We start from the raw sequence: 14,585 nt of genomic DNA on the forward strand, positions 1-14,585 counted from the left end.
CTAGCTTAGATCTAGGCATTTCCTGCACTCATCCTCATCCTGCGAACAACACCTCTAAACAACCATTCCACTGAAGGAAACCCCTTTAACAGATGTGTGCAGTATACACTTTAAGATCACTATAATATCTCTGTCCTAGATATTTAAGACACTTCAAATGGTTTGTGTGTTGAAAACCCTTTGTGCATGCATTTATTCTGTTACAAAAGCATTCTTACTCTTGTTAAATATTTTTAATCAAACTTTTTAATTGCACAAATACAAAAATGCAAATACAAAATAAATACAAAAAACTGCAAACAAATCCACAGAACAGAACCAGAACTCTTTAATCAAACAATATGAATGTCCTCAGTGCAGGTTGGCCTTGCGAAAAATGAGATGCCTCAGCTTGGATGGGCTGATGCGATTCCTTCTTACTGTAAGTATCTGCCCTGTTTTTGAGAAGATTCTCTCAGAAGGAACAGATGTTGCCACAATACACAGTCTCCCCTCCATCACCTTCACCAGGCGTGGGAAGACTGAGGCCTTGGCCTGCCACCATCCTCAAGATAGGATCTCACCTCCATTACAGCATCAGCTGTAGGATTTCTCCTAGCAGCATCTCCTGTAGCTCTTTCATCAAAGAGCCTCCAAACAGGTTTAGAGGTGTAGAAATTTTCGGTCCATGGCTGAACAAAGAGCTACAACCAATTCCTTTACTTTCTGCATGGTTACTGGCCATGCTGGCCAATCAAAACAAAGTTCTGCCATGAGCAGAGCTGAGGCTAACCCACTGTGAGAGCTAAGCAGTGAAAGGAAAAAACTGGGAGCCGGCTCTCACTCGAGGAGAGTTAACTCTTCTGATTCACTACAAAGCATCGGCTCTCAGAGCCGCATCTTTTGAGCATGACACATCACTAACGTCTAATTCTTCTCCTTCTTCTTCTGGTTTTATTGGCAGCTGGCATCCAAAAAGTGTCATCACTGCCATCTGCTGGATTTAACTATCCCTCAACAGACCTGTTCTCAGCAGTAGCTCAGTCTGTAGGGACTTGGGTTGGGAACCGGAGGGTCGCCGGTTCAAATCCCAGTGCATACAAGTGTTGAAGTTGGTCTGGTAGCTGGAGAGGTGCCAGATCACCTCCTGAGCACTGCCGAGGTGCCCTTGAGTTTATCCACCTTCAAAATAAAAGCAGCACACTTCAGTTTGTCCACATTCAAAATAAAAGCAGCACACTTCAGTTTGTCCACATTCAAAATAAAAGCAGCACTATTATCTTATAATATCCTATTTAGTCTTTGCTTATTTTTTTATTTTTGTGTTTATTGTTGATATTTAATATTATACCTTTGTACAAAAAGAGCACCGTTTACCAAAGTAAAATTCCTTGTGTGTGCACACCTGGCCAATAAAGCTGATTCTGATTCTTCAGTTTGTCCACCTTCAAAATAAAAGCATGGGGAAACTCGAATTCACAAAACAGAGTATGAAATAAAACAGAGCGGCTCTGAGTCATTAATTACTTTAAGACATTAAAGACATTAAGACATTAAACACCCCCGTGTATCTGGAATGGAATGATCCTCGTGCCCGACTGACAGTCAACTGAGACTCTCCCCTAGTTTGAATCACAGTTTGTAATTTATACTAAGCGACCTTTAATTCTACGTGTCTGAGCGTACCACTGAACTCTGATTTATTGTAATGGTTTTACACGTTTATAATTAACACGCACTCACAACGTTAGAATAAGTCCCTGCACTGTTAGATAAAGAGGAAGTCCGTAATTTTTTTCTTTCATCATTTTACTTTTAATTTTGAATATTCAAAGTCAATTGATGTTTATTTTTTATTTGTTGTGTTTTTTTAATGAACTAACTTTCTGTTAGATGTTGGGAGAAACCTGAGCTCCAGGAGTAAACCCGACCCGACAAATAGGATGGACATGTGAAGGGGGTGTATTTATACGCGGGAGGAAGGGGGTGGTGGGGGTGTAAGATGTCCTTGTGATCTACTTCAGACTCTGCCCTTCTTTTTCTTCCCACGCTTCTTCTTGGACTTGGAGTCGATGATCTGCTGAGACTGGCGCTTCAGCTCTTCCCGCGAGAGGACGTGGGGCTCGTCCTTCTCGCCCTTGTCTTCCTCCTCAGAGAGGTCGTCTTCAGTCTTGATGAAGGCGTTAGCCTGCAGCCGCCCCTCGGCCTTGGCGGAGAAGCCGACCTCTTCAATCTCTCTCTTGATAGCAGGCAGGTCTTTTCCCTGAAGCTTCTCGAGCAGAACATCCAGCTTCAGCTCGCACTCGTCCAGCAGCTCCAGGAAATACTCATCGGATTCAGGAGACACCGTAACCCTTCTGGTTGGGTAGTTTGATGTGTTTCAGTCTGTCAGCGAGTCTCTCAGAAGCCATGGATGAACAAGGAGGTGCGTCTCCTGCTGAAGGCCCGCAACACCGCCTTCAGATCAGATGACGCAATGGCCTACAGCGTATCCAGGACAAACCTGAGGAGGGGCATCATCAAGGCCAAGCACTGCTACCAGCTGAAGGTAGAGGAACACTTCTCCAACTCCGACCCCAGACGCAGGTGGCAGGGCATCCAGGCCATCAGTGATTATAAACCCAGAAACTCCACCCCGATAACCACAGATGTCTCCTTCCTGAACGAGCTAAATCACTTTTGTGCTCGTTTCGATAGAGACAACAGGGAGACGCAGACCACGACCAGACCTCCTGCAGACAACCAGCCCCTCTCAACCCCCCTCCACAGACGTCCACGCTGCACTGAGCCGGATCAACGCTCTAAAGGCTGCTGGTCCAGACGGCACCCCCGGGCGCGTGGTTAGAGCATGTGCGGAGCAGCTCACTGGGGTTTTTACGGACATCTTCAACCTGTCCCTCGCCCAAGCAGCTGTGCCAGCATGCTTCAAAGCCACCTCCATTGTCCCAGTGCCGAAACACTCCAGCCCGACAGGCCTGAAGGACTACCGCCCTGTAGCACTCACACCCATCATAATGAAGTGCTTTGAGCGACTGGTCCTAGCACACCTGAAAAACTGCCTCCCACCCACACTGGACCCATCCCAGTTTGCCTACAGCAGCAATAGGAGTACAGAGGATGCAGTTTCCACTGCTCACACATCTGGACAATAACAACACATACGCACGAATGCTGTTTGTTGATTTTAGCTCAGCATTCAACACTGTCATCCCCTCCAAGTTAAACACTAAACTCGGAGACCTGGGCTTCAACACCTCCCTCCGTCACTGGATAATGGACTTTCTGACCAACAGACCCCGCTGATATTTATAGCATTTATTTATATTTATAGCACCCCATTAATCCAGCCATCCATATAGACCCAATAATTCACATTTTTTTGTCTACATCTGTAAATTTTGTAATTACTTGTACATAGCACAGGTTATTGCACTTTCTGCTTATTGCACTTCTGGTGAGATGCCAAACCTCATTTCGTTACTCTATACTTGTATATGTGTAATGACAATAAAGTTGAATCTCATCTCATCTGCCTTGTTGAATGTTTTCTCATTTTTCTTTGCTTCCTGTTTATGCAACTCTAGGCCCTTTTCTGTTAAGGTTCGCTCATGAGAGCTGGACCTTACTGGATGAGCTTCTTGGGGATTCTTTGTTTCTTCAGCAGATGCTAACGTCTTGTTTGCTCTTTTGTATCTGCTTACACTGAAAAGCTTTGATGTGTTTTATATCTGAACTTAATTTTGACAAGAAGTAGCTTTAACTTTTCTCACTGAGAACTATTTATTGCCACCCAGATCAGCCATTAACACTTTAAGGGCACATCAAAGTCAGTAGACAGTTAAATATCAAAAGTAACTCAACGAAAACCGCATGTAATTTAACTCATCTGATAATTTCCCCTTTAGACATTGTTAAGTTCAGGTTTAAAATATGATCAATTTGAACCTTAGCTGCAATAATTATTTATACTGACCTTTAAATCAGCACATTTAGAAAACACTTATATTCAGGCAAGCATTTGACATTCAAGAAAAAACACACACCAAACATTTCTGGAGTTATTCAGACCACTGCAGCATTAGATAGCTTTGAAATGTTCATTGTCTAATGCGATCAATAAAATGGGACTATTTGTTTAAATTGTCAACAGTTCATCTGTGTGGGTGATTTGAACCTGTAATTTAGGCAAAAGTCTCTCAGCTGCGGCTGAATCTTGAAGCTGTTGGCTGGCACTCGACGGGATGACTTGAGATGTAGCGATGAGTTTCACTGTAGCAGCCCTCGACCAAGACAACATATGAGGAAGGGTGGAGTTCGACTGATGAGATTTATTTATTTCTCATTTTCTCAAGGCAAAATAAAGCCACAATGAACATTCAGAAAACAGTGTGTTCAATTCATGACAGATATATAAATATTTACGATTTATTCCTAAACAAACATTTCACAGTGCAGCATTTTACTTTAAACAAACAATAACATCCACATCACAACAGACCTGATTCAAACACACATCACATTAAACACTTACAACAATATTGCACAATCCCTTATAGTAGTGAACCTCCCAATTCATTCATAAATCATTCAATCATTCCTTCCCAAATTACAAACGTACCTCGCTCCACTTGCCAAGGGTGCAAACTTTCATCGTTGGACACAGCGATCTCCATAAACCTTCGAACCTTCATGCTTAATGGTAAACCATAAAACCCTGTTTTAGTATCGCGTTTGGAGCAAACAAACAATTGACCATTACAAACAAATTAGCCGTGCACATACCGTAACTCTGCTCAAGCCCCCCTGCCTGCTCGCCGCGAGTGACGAGCCGAGTGTGACGCGTGCTCTAAAACGTGTAATTCATGTTCCGGGGTGGAGCAACAACAAACAACCCAAAAACTCCTTTGGCCACTTACAGTAACCTTGTAATAAATAAACTGATGTAGAGTGAGAAAGACTTTCATCTACTTGTGTTATTTTGTGTCGAGTGCCTAAAGTCTCTTTGGTAAAGAAAAGGAACTCAGCTGATCCTGATGCAGAGCGACCACAGTCAGATCAGGTCCAGGTTTATTTAACTGAAAACCTTTAACCATTAATAAGAATCCTGCAGTCAGAATACAAAATAAAGAAAATCTCAATCACACCTGAACATGCACAGGATTAATTAAGAGTGCAGAGGCCACTGGGAACAAAATTGCTGCTAATTTTTTTTTGGATGCAAGAGTCCTTAAAATAGGGGCAGGCATTACACCTAGTTTTGTTGATGCAGGTTTAACATTTGAAACAAAAAAGAAAAAACTAGAGCTTGAAAAGTACAAAATGCAACTCATTAAAGTAAATTTGCTTAAATAAACTGTACAGAAGCTATACACTGTATTAAAGACATAATACAAAAAATAACAAAGGGGAACACTGTACAATGAAATGAAAATATAAACATGTTTTCTGAGAAGTCTCCTGACAAACACACGATGTGCGTATAGACTCAGAGATGCATGTTCTCTGAAGTGATGTTCAAACCAAAGCTGCTGTTTTATTTCATGTGTAGTGAATTATTTGAAACGTATCTCCTGGTGCCAGCTGGTGTATTTGTAGTTTATTGTAAGGCCAGAAGCCAGAACAAGGTGTTCTATGTTATTGCTCTGCCTCCACATGAATGATAAAGTTCACGTGTTATTTGAAGTCATGTGGTGTTTGTTCCATCAGAGCTCAAACGTCTGTGTTTCTCCTCAGTGCGCCCCCCACAGCACCGCGATCAGTTTAGACGTCCTGAAGACGATCGAGGAGAACCTGGAGATGGAGGAATGGGTGAAACCTGCCGACGGCTCGCGCCCACTCGAGACAAAACATACCCGAGGGACACTATAGAAGCTCAGTCTAATACTAAAGCTGCCGTTTTGTTTTGACTCCCAGGAGTGACCTGGCTGACGCGCCGTACTGTCGTAGATCAATACGATTCCGTTTGCTGTTTGTCGATCAATAAGATTTCTGCAGTCATGTCTTTGATTTGCAACATAATACAATCCATTTATTGCAGCACCATGAAGTGAATACAGCGTCCATCAGTTTCCATTCTTTTGAACTAAACACACAAACAATACAGCTGCGGTTTCTCCATGCCGCCTGCCGCCTCAGCGGTCAAAAACCGTAAGCCCTTCCGGGGTCAAACACCTCCCGTACCTTGACAAGTGACGCACATATATACCTGTGACTTAAACAATAGGACAGCGACACCCAGTGGTACAATAGTGAAAATGATTTACAGCTTGACCCAAAAGCAGAGCAGCCAAGAGCCACGAGGGGCAGTTGAATCCATGACAATGTCTCCAGGCACAAGACTCCTCCAGAGGGAGGTACTCCTGAACCCACCGCTTCCAGAACAGATCCTGGAAGTTAGTTACTTAGTTACTGAGCTTTTGCACAGAAAGGCGGAGCCAGCGGGGGGAGAACAGGGGCCGTTTCCAAATTACCAAGTACCTACTCAATCTGTCAGTAGACAGTAGACAGTACCTACTATCTGCTGCATACTGTTAGTATCTACTATTCAGTAGACAGATATTTGTTCCTACTTCTTCTGATTCATTCAGTAAGGAAGTGACGTCATTTACGTTCCCCGAACCGGCCTCATCCATTTTTTTGTTTATCTTTATTCAAGAAGAGTAATGCTCATATACAGTCAGGTAAACAAAAAAAATATCACAAGTAAATCAAGTAAAAGATTAAATAACTAAATAACATACAGTACATAAAGAACAAAGTAAAGACAGTAAGATACAGAATATAAAATAAACCAATAAAGACACATTTAAATAGTGAAATCATTATTTAAATAGAGGGAGAAAGGTTTTATAATAATGCAGATATTTGTTTTATTTTCTGTTGTTAATTTAAAGTAGTGATTTCAGTCAGGACTTTAACTCTAGATTAAAAATGGATTAAATTAATCCACGCTCGTTTGTTTTGATTTGGAGGTGCACGTGAAGTGACGATTTAGGTTTCATTTCGCACAGCATTGTGGGTAAAATACAATTCATTTCCTGAAAGCACGCATCCGATCCATACTGCATAAAACCAGGAAGTTAGTATCCATACTGAAATGTTCAGTATACTGAGGTGGACCCAAAAAATGACCTCTGAATGACCACGAGAGTTCAGTCTACTGAAACTCCTACTGAAAAGTACTGACTACTGAACTGTGACAATTCAGAAAGAGCCCTCGAGTTTCTGACATTCAAGGACATTCACGACCGTCAAGATGTTTGACCAGCAACCCACACTTCTCTTTGGACTCTTGAAATGTTCAGACGTCGGGGACAGGGTCAGCTGACTCGGGTTCAGAAGCTGTTGGAGATGAGAAAAAGGAGAAAGAAGAAAAGAGCGGCGGCAACTTGCAGAGTCAGTTTATCCGCTTGCCTCAAGGGGAGAGACTGCAGGAGACCGTGGAGGGCTTCGAGGAAAGATGGGGGTTCACCCAATGCGCAGGCGTAGTAGATTGCTCTCATATCCCCATCGCTGCTCCTCCAAACAACGCTTATGATAATCACAATGACAGAGGAGGTTATTCAATAATATTACAAGCTGTCGTGGATCACCCCTGAAAAACTAAGATGTTTGTGCAAAGTCACAAAAATAAATATGTAGAAAATTGTGGTTGCATGCAAACTCTTGTGAGCCGTCTAAAAAAATAATTTATTGGCATCTTCAGTTCATTGCAAGTTAGAGCGTGTACACAAGTTTTTATTTGGACATTTTTATGTTGAATAGTTGATTATAACTTAAGTCCCGCCTCTGGTTAGGCAAATAGCCAATCATAGATTTGGATTTTTGGGGCGGCACCTGGGGTGACCAATCAGATAACAAGTGGGGCCCAAATGCCACGCCCTCTAGACACGCCCCCTCACTACCTTTCATCACCACAGATCATTGAAAAAAATGGAGTTTGATTAGTTTTAAAACACGTTGCATCAAAAATGATTGAACAGGAGCCATAATGTGTGTTTTATCTCCGTTGATTATTTGTCATATTTTGCTCCTTATATGGGTTTTTTATTATTTCCGGTCATTAGCAGTGGGTGTGGTTTACTTTATTTTTACCGAGTTTGAAATCTTTTCTGTTAACTGTCATCGTCATTGTTATATAATCATCATTTTTGGACCTTTTATTTAGAAAGACTTATTTTTTCCTATTTGGTTTCATAAATCTACAAAGATATCTGGATTTTTTCTGACTTTTTTATATTGTAACACGAACGAGTCGCAGGTACAATCCCACTTTAGTCTCTGTGCGACAATTTTCAATCCTAAACCGCCACAAAAACGATAACACCCTTACTAAACTCTGACCTTTAGAAGAAGATGGTTCTTGTAGACGCGTGAAGTCGTGACGTGAGACTCTTTGAAGTATGCTTGTCCTCCTCGTATATCATTAAAGCCTCTTTTTCTCTCAATCAACAGATTCACCAACATCAACGTGGGGTGGGCTGGCAGTGTACGCGACGCCACCGTGCTCCGGAACTCGTCGCTGTTCGATCTGGCTGAGAGCGACGACCTTTTCCCACCGGTGAGGCGTTCTTGTTTGGTGCCTTACTTTCAGAGAAATCTTGAGGGTTTGTTTGAAATGATTAATTTGTTATCATGTTTACAAACCAGGACTCTAAAGACGTTGAAGGTGTGCCGGTGCCCGTGATGTTGTTGGGAGACCCTGCGTACCCTCTGCTCAGCTGGCTGATGAACGGTTACCCAGACGACGGGCATCTCACCGCAGAGCAGACGAACTTTAACTACAGACTGAATCATGCTCAGACGATGGTGGAGAGTACTTTAGGGCGGCTGAAGGGAAGATGGCGGTGTCTGATGAAGAGGATGGACGTCAGCACCTCGAGGGTCCCCACCGTCGTCAACAGCTGCTGTGTCTTGCACAACCTCTGCGCGTCACAAGGAGAAGCGTTTCTGGAGGAGTGGATGGAGGAGGTGGACGAGTCTGCAGAACCACATACTGAAGAAGTGCCTCAGGAGTCGGAAAAGCAGCCACAGACTGTTTGACGGGCACTCGCTACGTTTTTTTTACCCAGGACGGGAAGCCATCGTTTTAGGGCGGTGATCCGGGGTAGAGGTGTTGCAAAGTCTCTGGGAGCAGATGGGGGGGACATGTGTGGATCAGAACTAATAAATACCCTGATACAAATGTGTTTATGTGTGATCAGTCTTTGATAACAACATTAGAAAGCCTAAAGCCTGACTTCACCCAAAGTCACACCTCTTTACCAGTCGGCCCCCTGGAGCCCTTCTCTGCCGTCAGCACGTCTTTGTACGTTCATTGGCTGAATCTGAATTTCCTCCCACAGCATGGGCCGTTCTAGACAGGGGCCAAAGGGGGCCAGTGCCCCTTTAAAACTGAGCTGGTTACCCCTCCAATAGGAAGGGAATTCCATTCATGCATGGCTCGGTACAAGACTGTTCGCTTGATTGCATTTGTCTTTGCTTTGGTAATGTATAGTAGCATGTCTGGTAGAGTGGTCATGTCTATCTAAACTTCGAGATCAATGGGGGGGGGGGGGTCATTACATTTAAAGAGACACACACACCAAAACGGAGCGTTCTAAGAGAGCTGGTTTATACAGGGTCACAAACCTCCTCTGGTGCTTGATTCATGTTATATTTAGACCAAAGCACAGATGTTTCATTTAGACCACAGGGGGACTGTTTGAAAAGGTGGAGAAGGGGACTGTTTGAAAAGGTGGAGAAGGGGACTGTTTGAAAAGGTGGAGGAGGGGGACTGTTTGAAAAGGTGGAGAAGGGGACTGTTTGAAAAGGTGGAGGAGGGGACTGTTTGAAAAGGTGGAGGAGGGGACTGTTTGAAAAGGTGGAGAAGGGGACTGTTTGAAAAGGTGGAGGAGGGGACTGTTTGAAAAGGTGGAGAAGGGGACTGTTTGAAAAGGTGGAGAAGGGGACTGTTTGAAAAGGTGGAGGAGGGGGACTGTTTGAAAAGGTGGAGAAGGGGACTGTTTGAAAAGGTGGAGAAGGGGACTGTTTGAAAAGGTGGAGGAGGGGACTGTTTGAAAAGGTGGAGGAGGGGACTGTTTGAAAAGGTGGAGAAGGGGACTGTTTGAAAAGGTGGAGGAGGGGGACTGTTTGAAAAGGTGGAGAAGGGGACTGTTTGAAAAGGTGGAGGAGGGGACTGTTTGAAAAGGTGGAGGAGGGGACTGTTTGAAAAGGTGGAGGAGGGGACTGTTTGAAAAGGTGGAGGAGGGGACTGTTTGAAAAGGTGGAGGAGGGGACTGTTTGAAAAGGTGGAGAAGGGGACTGTTTGAAAAGGTGGAGGAGGGGACTGTTTGAAAAGGTGGAGAAGGGGACTGTTTGAAAAGGTGGAGAAGGGGACTGTTTGAAAAGGTGGAGGAGGGGGACTGTTTGAAAAGGTGGAGAAGGGGACTGTTTGAAAAGGTGGAGGAGGGGGACTGTTTGAAAAGGTGGAGGAGGGGACTGTTTGAAAAGGTGGAGAAGGGGACTGTTTGAAAAGGTGGAGGAGGGGACTGTTTGAAAAGGTGGAGGAGGGGACTGTTTGAAAAGGTGGAGAAGGGGACTGTTTGAAAAGGTGGAGAAGGGGACTGTTTGAAAAGGTGGAGAAGGGGACTGTTTGAAAAGGTGGAGAAGGGGACTGTTTGAAAAGGTGGAGGAGGGGACTGTTTGAAAAGGTGGAGAAGGGGACTGTTTGAAAAGGTGGAGGAGGGGGACTGTTTGAAAAGGTGGAGAAGGGGACTGTTTGAAAAGGTGGAGGAGGGGACTGTTTGAAAAGGTGGAGAAGGGGACTGTTTGAAAAGGTGGAGAAGGGGACTGTTTGAAAAGGTGGAGGAGGGGACTGTTTGAAAAGGTGGAGAAGGGGACTGTTTGAAAAGGTGGAGGAGGGGGATAATATGTCCTCTTTAAGTTTAGTCACAGATAAATCACACACATGATAGAGTTTTCTGAGTTGGAATAAAAATCTGTATTTATTGATACAACAATTTAACAACATTTGAATCCCATTGGATGATATGTATGTATCGAACCATAATCCAAAGAATCATTTAATGAGATGAAAGCCGTGATCAGCACGCCTGCTTATTGTCGTCTGTGTGATTTCTACACTTAAACATCGTGTTAAGTTGAACTTTGATCGTATGTTTCTCTGCTGCAGAACCCTGAACTCTCCGTGGATAAACGCAGCGCTGATAACTTGAGCTACATCACCTACGTGGGATCAGCTCTGTCCGTCTTCTTCACCACCATCAGTCTGATCGTTTACATTTGTCAGCAGTGAGTGTTTGGATTCAGTTCATATTCACAGTTTTCTGAGGTGAATTATATATTTTGGAAGCCAAATGCAGCACACTAAAGCACCGGACTTTCACTTACTGCTCTTTACGATTATGTTGTTGACTGATACAGAGTCACACAGGTCGATGTCAGTTCAGTTCAAGCTTGAGGCTCAAAGCCGATAAAAGAGCTCCGGCTGCTCTGATCTGATCCAGAAACAGCTGAACAGACAAAATAAAAAAAACGTGTGAGGGTCTATCATTTAATCACATGGGTTAACGGGTTATCATAGATCCTGTCCCATCCTGTCGGCGTGTCTGGAGGTTTAAATAATGAGAGGACCAGGGGCACAATGAGAGGAGAGAAGGTAAATGAGCCGGTCAGAGTTCGATGTGTTTAAAGACCCAGACGTCGTCTTAGTTTTTGCAGTGTTCTCCGGCTCTGTCGCTACCCGACCCCTGTTTTTTTTTTACAAATCGCTGTAAGCTTCACTTAACACCTTCAAAAGAGAGCCCAAGGTGTTTCTTCCTGCACAAGTCCAACCACAAGACCACTTCTTGATATAAAGCCTGGGGTTTTAACACTGTTCATTTCTCACGCTGACTTAGTTAGGCGTGGCCTAACAGCAGTTTGTTTTGGTTTCATGCTGGAGCTCAAGGGCGACATCTACTGGATCAAAAAGCCTCACATTCTTCCTACAATGACTCAGGTTTTAAATGACCTAATATACAGTATATTATATAGATCTTTTTTAAAAGATTATTTTAAGGTTTGCAGTTCAAGGTTACAATAGTTTGATTTTTCATTATTTTGTTTTGACTTTCTATTTTGTCATTTAGTTTATATTTTGTGAACATTTTTCCTTTTTATTAATTTGAGTTTTTTGTGCTATTGGATGCATGTCTCTGTACACGACTGTTCAGATGCAGCCCTTTATCTGCTCAATGATCATGATAAACCGTTTCCTCCTCTCCAGGCGCCGGCGCCCTGAGAAGGCCATCAGTGTGCACATGCAGCTAACGGGAGCGCTGCTCTGCCTCCACCTCAGCTTCCTGCTGTGCTGCTTCTGGGTGTTGCAGCTGAAGGGCGAGGAGAAGGAGGAGGGCTGGGTCTGTGGTGGTCTGGGTTTGTTTTTACACTGGTCCCTGCTGGCCACCTTCACCTGGACCGCTCTGGAAGGATTCCACCTGTACCTCCTGCTGGTCCGAGTGTTTAACATCTACGTCAGGAGATACCTGCTCAAACTCAGCGTGGTGGGATGGGGTGAGTGAAGAGTATGATGACGTTTATTTGAATGGTTTGAGGTGAATAAAATTAATCGGTTTAATGTTGAGTTAACTGATGAATTTAGACAAAAATCAAGGAGACTTTGGTTAGTGTGAGTGCGCCCTAGAATAACAGGATTTGCAACATATTCCTGAACCACATGGTATTTGTGACTTTTCGTCGGCCATCTTGATTTTGAATACATTTTGCTACACAGCTGGCCAGTGGATGACAGAGTATGGACTGACTTGATAAAGTCAAGTGGCTGATGTGAAACAAATTCATCACAACCTGTGCATTTAGCAGAAAACCCCCTTTTGAACAGCTGTCCACTGTAGTGACCAGTTTGCGTGAACATGTCGACTCCTCCACAGCTGTCAGGTCATGTTGAAGTAACTTGTGTTTCTTGTCTTCATGCAGGACTTCCTACACTGACTGCAGTGGTTTGTGGGATTTCCGGCGTCTATGGTAAATACAGACTGGAGCTGACGGATGAAAACAATCATAATTCAACAGCAGCCATGTAAGAAAGCAAGACTTTGAATCTGTGCTCTGTTTCATGTCCGACTCAGCGGTTATTCAAACGTTCTTGGACTTTGTTGTTTTTTTGTTGCTAACCTGCAGATGCTGGATTAGCAGTGATTTCAAGCAGCGGCTTGTGGTCAGCTACATCACCACCGTGGCCCTCCCGTGTCTGGTGATCCTGTGTAACTCCTGCATGCTGGGGCTGGTGGTGTTCAAGATGTGGGGCCTGAGGAGGGGCCTGAGGCGGGGCGGTGAGAGGCAGAAGATGGACAGAGAGAAGGGCTCCAGGTTGTGGAAGGACTGTGCCACGGTGCTCGGGCTCAGCTGGGTGCTGGGTCTACCGTGGGGGTTAGCGAGCACCACCTACGTCTCCCTGCCGGGGATCTACGTGTTCACCATACTCAACTCCCTGCAGGGTCAGTGTGATGATCTTCATACAGGAAGTCTGCACTCTGCCTTCATCCTTTTCTGAGAGAATTAAAACCCTTTTTTTTTTATCTTCTCAGGTTTTTTTGTGTTCCTGTGGTCTCTGACTTTCTGTACGTCTGCAGCCAGCCTCTAGTGGACACTCGAGGAATTGCAGGATTTTTGCATTGCATTGGCTTTATTTTTTCAACACCGCAGGTTGCTGCTTGGTCAGCACGCAGCTTCATTGAAAACCACAGACCAGACCAGAAATCTGTGTGTATAGTGATGGACTCAGGGCTCCACCACCACAGCCCAAACTCACTCATACATCAACAAATAACTTTGTGTTACTCCCTGAAAATTGGAGATTAACAATCATGAGATAAAAAGGATAAAATGTCTTAAAAACATGGAGACAAAATGTGAACTGTACTTTTAATGAAAGAATGCACAACTTTTTGATCCAGTAGACAAATTTGTCCTCGGCTCGAGCTGTAGTTGCCTGTGTCCTACATTAGCGCTCTTTAGTTAGCTCGTAGCTTAACATTGCATGTACATTAACACAGAATGACCGTGATTTAAAAATGCTTACATGACATTCAGATAATCCGTGAGTTCTTCTTCTTTTCTCTATTCCTTGACTAAAACAGCTTTTATACACAAGGGGAGGAGCCGGCCGTCCCGTCCATGTAAACACGGCTCTGACAACAACACAGCCAGCGGGACTCGAGCTTCTCCCTCATTGTAGACAGTCATGACTCAGAGACACATTTACACAGGACAGACTGGATTTATGCTGTATTAAAAATGTTGCACATTCTTCCTTTAAGATTAACAATAAAAATAAATTAACCAATGAAATATATGAACCTTTCAGACATTTGAAACAGAATTTAAAAACACTTTTTAACCAGATATAATTCATGTTCTGAACTCTTTCATGGTCTACAAGTTATTTTAACGGTTCGGTTGTCATGATTTGGTTTAGTATTTTGTAGATTTTCTGAGTTTCCCGTTTTTTCCAAGTGTTGCTTGTTTCCCTTGTGTGTTAATGTTTCCTTGTGTTGATGGGTTCCTAGTTTTGTCTTCAGTGTTTTCTGTTTTATTTTCTCACT

The 14,585-nt window shown here is 43.6% G+C and overlaps 1 protein-coding gene across 1 annotated transcript; it reads left to right on the plus strand.

The window, feature by feature from the left end:
- Window positions 1-11,131: 11,131 nt before the first annotated feature.
- On the plus strand, window positions 11,132-13,639 carry LOC132979531 (adhesion G protein-coupled receptor G3-like; the record flags this gene model as incomplete). The annotated part of the gene is made up of 5 exons (XM_061045411.1): window positions 11,132-11,271; window positions 12,248-12,534; window positions 12,958-13,060; window positions 13,162-13,478; window positions 13,569-13,639. Coding segments are annotated over 5 exons (903 nt in total), but the record flags the coding sequence as incomplete, so codon positions are not given.
- Window positions 13,640-14,585: the final 946 nt, after the last annotated feature.

This window comes from Labrus mixtus, chromosome 1 (assembly GCF_963584025.1).
Source record: "Labrus mixtus chromosome 1, fLabMix1.1, whole genome shotgun sequence".
Lineage (NCBI taxonomy): Eukaryota > Metazoa > Chordata > Actinopteri > Labriformes > Labridae > Labrus > Labrus mixtus.